The following is a 5,008-nucleotide window of genomic DNA, read 5'->3' on the forward strand; positions in this document are numbered from 1 at the left end:
GTGTCCCTCCCCGGTGTGTCCCGTGTCCCGCCCCGGTGTGTCCCGCCCCGGTGTGTCCCGTGTCCCTCCCCGGTGTGTCCCGTGTCCCGCCCCGGAAGAGGCGGATCGCGGCGGCGGCGGCGGCTCCGGCGGCTGAGGCGCGGTGAGGGGCGGCGGGTGGGTGCGGGGGAGGGAGCGAGGCCGTGAGGGGAGGAAGGAGCGGGAGCGACCCCCGCGTCCGCCCTCCGCTTTATCCGTCCCGCTGTGAGGGGACGGGGCTCCGGCGGAGCCCTCCTGGGGAGCCAGCCCCTTCCGTCGCTCTCTGCTTGGCCTTGGGTGCAGGGGGGTGCCGGCTGTCCCGGTACGGGCCCCGCGGGGTGAAGGTGGTATTAACTGGATAAACTGAGGGCAGCAGCTCCAGCTGCTCAGGAGAAGCTGGAGCGGCGGGTGTCCGGGCAGTGCTACCCCCGCCGCCCTCAGCCCGACCGCCATGGACTTGGGGAGAGAAGTTCCTTGGAGATAGCCCGTAATAAAAAACTAATGAGGTTAGCTCCTGGCAGAGGAAAGGAGGATGAGTTATTCCTGCAGGAATAACTCCTACACCCGCCTCGGGGAGGGCTGCCCGGCGCTCCGGAGGCAGCAGACACGGATGAATGAGGCTGCTGAAGGGGAGCTGGGGCACAGGAGCACTGCAGCGATTCCCCGGGAACACCCCACTTTCCTGAGGCCCAGGCTGCTCATGGAGGAGCCCCAGACCGGGCTTGGTCTTTGAGGGTGTATATTTTATATCTTTCAGCTCTTGGGGTCCTGCCAGCAAGTCTTTGGGAGACAGCAGAAGAGCTTGTTCTAGAAGTCCAGAGCCAGATACTGTAAATGCGCTAAATTTTGTGTGACTTGTTAAAACAATGGGCTTAGAGCCTTTCTGATTTGCTGTTAAGACTAGAATTTGCTGATGTACAGTACCAGATAACACCACCATCTGAATGGCAAATGCATATATACAAAAGAAAGGAAACTAAGGCCTTAAACACAAATCCCATCAGACAGGCATATTATGAGGTAATTTAGCATCCTCTTAGGTGCTAACCTTTCCCTGAATCAAGTTATTAACACATAAATTACTGTGAATAAATCTGATGATCTTGCCTGTCTTGCTGATTATGTGTATCTGTAGGCTTTGCATGTTATTCTACCTTAGCAAATGTTTGAAGTTGACTGTAGGAATTTTTTTCCTGTCAAAAGTCAGTATCAGGAGTAGATGGGGAGCATGTTCTGAAGTACTTTTTCCTGTGAGGCATCTATGCTGTCTTCCCAAAGCCCATCAGCTGTGTTACTGAGCATAGCTTTCTCTTGTCCTTCATTATCACTGCATGGGTTTTGGTCGCTTTTACGATGAGAGTCTTATACATTGCTAAAGCCATTTTCATTGTGTTCATGTTCAAAGGTTTCAGAATGGCTTCCTTGGCTGACATGCCCCCAGATTATGAAATGATGTTTGCTCATCGATTCACATCAGATGATGAAGAATACCAAGAATATCTAAAACGCCCTGCAGATCCCCCTCCTATAGTTGAAGAGTGGAGGAACAGATCTGGTGGCAACCAGAGAAACAGAGATCGGTACTGTTTTTTCCTTTTAATCGTGGTAATTTCACATAAATACAGTTAAATGATCATTGATTTCAGAAGAAGCATAGCAGTCTGCTCTGTTCATTGAAGTATTTCCTTGTTACTTTGTAGGTAACAATGTTTAAGAGAAATACCATCTCTGAAAAGCAAAGAGGTTTTACATTTCCTCTATATTGACTGGAAAAGTTTTTGCATTGTGTATAAAAGTACTAAATTATTTGCATTTTAGTAAAGAAGGAGCTGGAACCACTGAACCCATTGCTCTAGGGTTTGTTATTGCTCAGCCAGAAACATTTTTCCAGAGGGAAAAAGATGAGATTTCTGCAAAACTAAGCAGCCTATCTTATGTTGGCTGATAACTGGCAGAAAGATATGCAAAAGAAGCAGCTACTAGTGTGATTATCTGTTACTTGCAGTCCATAAAACATTTCATTTGTAAGCTAAATATTTCCTGTACTTTTTAAGATTAGCCTGTATTTCTTTTATACAGTAGAAGTGACTGTAAAATCAATCATCCCATCTGTCTGGCAAGTACAGTGTTACCTGCCACAGCAAAATACTTTGAATTATTTCTTCAAGATGTAATTGCAGCTTTTTACTGAATTTTGGACAGATTTTTGAGTGACTGAAAAACAACAATTACAGCATATAGTACATTCGGTAATACTAACATCAGCCTTTAATATAAAGCAGTTAAACTCAGTCCAGCCGACAATTAGGAAAACTCCTTAGCTAAATATCTAAATAAGATTTGTGCCTTATCTGAAGAAAAGGAGGACAACATTGTAATTTTTTCTCACCTTTGAAGCTTGTCATTAAGTTAAACACAGAACCACAGATTAAAAACAGGCGATTGTTTAATATGTTCTTAAAAACTCTGTGGCTCTTTGAACTGATGAACTCTTATACCTACACTATAGTCACAAAGTGAGCTTTTTGCAAATTTGTCTGCACCACACCATTTGCAAACAGAATGACTATGAGGCAGCTCAGACATTGAGAGGAACTGAGATAGGGCTGAAAAGACAAAATTTAGAGTGAACAATGGCTAAATACACTAATAAAGTACAGTGGCTTGAATGTGGGAATCTGCAGGAGACTGTGGTAGCAGTGTTTTAGCAGTAGTATGTATTTTAGGGAATATTCAAATTCCAGGACTCAGTGCTGTTAGGTAGCTGTAACTGTATTGAAGCCTGCTTTGCCAAAGCTTTCAGCCATGAAGCTGCTGGATGGAAACTGGCTTTGATGCACTACAGATGTGCCTTGGGGTTGATTTTTAGATTTATGGTCTGTTTGAGTCTCTGTTAAAACTTCCAGCAGTTCACCTAATGCCTGGGAGTGCTTTGTGTTAGAAAACAGACTGTCCAAATATTGTGTTGAGTGATCTCAGATGACTGTTTTCATGAATTTGTCATATAAACATATAAATATTTGAGTGTATTAACAGTTCCATGACAGTTTTCATGAAAACTGCCAAACATAAGAGTTCATTATAATTCATTTTTTTAGACTTGATATAATTTTGTCAGACTTTGATGTATCTTCTCTTTGCAGGTTTCAAGATGGCAGATATTTTAGAGGGGACAGATACAACTGGCAAAGTGACTACAGAGCTAATCAGAGACCTGATAGAGGCTGGGGTAACAACTACCAGCAGCACAGACAAGGACAATCCTACTCATCCCACTATGGACAATATGGCTACAACTCCTACAACCCAGGGCCTCGTTACCATCCCTACTGACATCCTTGTGGGTTCAAAGTCCAGTGATGCTATGTAACAAATTCAGTTAGCTTTTAGTTTTCTTATTTTTTTCCACCATTTTATAGATAACTGAAGAATCAGTGTTACAGTCCAGTGCTGTTTTTTCTGTAGTGTGAAAAAGGGAACTCCTTTTATGAATAATAAAAGTGTATTATATGGAGTTTGTTTAGAGTCTGTAGATTCTAGATTAAATTTTTATCTCCTTCTTTTGTCTGAATATGTATTGTGCACGTTTTTTCTTCCACCACTGAGATTTCTCTGTGTTACATTTTAGAGATCAGAATAGGTGAGGGGAGGATAGGATTGCTGTGGTTTGTACACAGCCTGTAGCAGTGGCACATTGCCTTAAGATAGCTCTTTTGGAAAATAACATTCTGTGTCTTTCTGTGGAGACAATTTCTTAGTTTGGCTTTTGACAGTGAGAAGCTCATTTTGGTTTGAATTTCAGATGCCTTAAAACTGAGAAGAGAGATCCTATTACTGGAATATTTTATGGGGTCGGCATAGTGTCTGTTGGCTCAATGGCTTCAATGCATTTTCAGTATTCCTCTTGAAGCGTGGTCTAAAAGTTGGATTAAAAAAAAGTAGTTAAATATGTATCTTCTTGTAGCAGTTCAGTGATATATAAGTTTTACCTGAGAAGTAATATCAAACTTAGATTAATACGTGACATCTTCAAATAAATTTGCTGTGTGCGTAATAAATTTTGGAATTCCCATTTCAGTAAAGCTGTAAAATTCTGATGCTATTGTAGTTCCGTATGAAATACTTTGTGCATGTTATAGAAAAAAAGAACTATGATCAGTAGTGGTCTGTACTTTTTTCTGTATGGGAAAATAGCATAAACAGTGCAGAGTGTTACTCAGTCCTTAGAATTTAAGATTTATGGGTTTTTTTAAGAATTCACAAAATAAAAGTATAGTTCACATGTAAGGATGTTTCTGAGCATTTCTGAAACCCACTTTTGAGACATTCAGGATTGCACCATTGTCTCCTCAGCCAGCAGCTGAACAAGGAGCTGGACTGACAGAGAAGTGCTAATACTGGACAGCTGTGGGCTTCAGTTAGAAGAATGGCCTACTCAGCTGCAAGCAGAAGCATGAGACACATTGTGATTAATTAGAAGTCTGGAGTGTTAATCCACTCTCTGCATTCTGCTCTAATAGGGTCAGAGTTCCCTGTTTCCCCATTTACGTGACCAGCTAATTTGTATCAAGGGAGCAGTGTGTGTCTTTGTACTTGACATTTTCTTCAGCTGCTGTGCAGAAACAGGGCCCCATCCCTGCTGACTGCTGTAAAAGTCATGGCATTATGTGAAAAGGAGCACAAATTAGTGCATCTTGATTTAAAGATAAAGTACAGAACTCAAAAGCAGAGTCCCCTAGCTGATCAGATGCTTTTAGGAGCTAAAGGGTGTGTTTACACAGAAACAGCCACTGTATGTAGTTTTTACATAGGCTGTGATACACAAGTGTCTTCACCTACCTGCTAAGGATTTCTTTTCTGCTTTTCATACAATACTGTTAGCTCTGATACAGGTTTCAGTATCCTACTCCCTGAAGTATTGGTCTCAAATTCCATTAGAAACCTTTCACAAGAGGTTTGTTTTTCTGCTAAGGAGTTGTACTGGATGAAA

At 42.2% G+C, this 5,008-nt stretch overlaps 1 protein-coding gene across 4 annotated transcripts; it reads left to right on the forward strand.

The window, feature by feature from the left end:
* Positions 1-60: 60 nt before the first annotated feature.
* On the forward strand, positions 61-4,305 carry RAMAC (RNA guanine-7 methyltransferase activating subunit). 4 transcript variants are annotated; one of them, XM_015639454.2, is made up of 3 exons: positions 61-142; positions 1,424-1,598; positions 3,162-4,305. In XM_015639454.2, the coding sequence occupies exons 2-3, from the start codon at positions 1,432-1,434 to the stop codon at positions 3,349-3,351; spliced, it is 357 nt and encodes a 118-aa protein (XP_015494940.1). In that variant the 5' UTR covers positions 61-142; positions 1,424-1,431; the 3' UTR covers positions 3,352-4,305. The 4 variants fall into 4 exon arrangements, with proteins under 4 accessions (XP_015494940.1, XP_015494942.1, XP_015494941.1 ...); XM_015639456.1 differs by lacking the exon at positions 61-142 and adding an exon at positions 776-848; XM_015639455.3 differs by lacking the exon at positions 61-142 and adding an exon at positions 873-1,038.
* The last annotated feature ends 703 nt before the right edge of the window (positions 4,306-5,008 follow it).

The sequence above is a fragment of the Parus major genome, chromosome 10 (assembly GCF_001522545.3).
Source record: "Parus major isolate Abel chromosome 10, Parus_major1.1, whole genome shotgun sequence".
NCBI classification, from domain to species: domain Eukaryota; kingdom Metazoa; phylum Chordata; class Aves; order Passeriformes; family Paridae; genus Parus; species Parus major.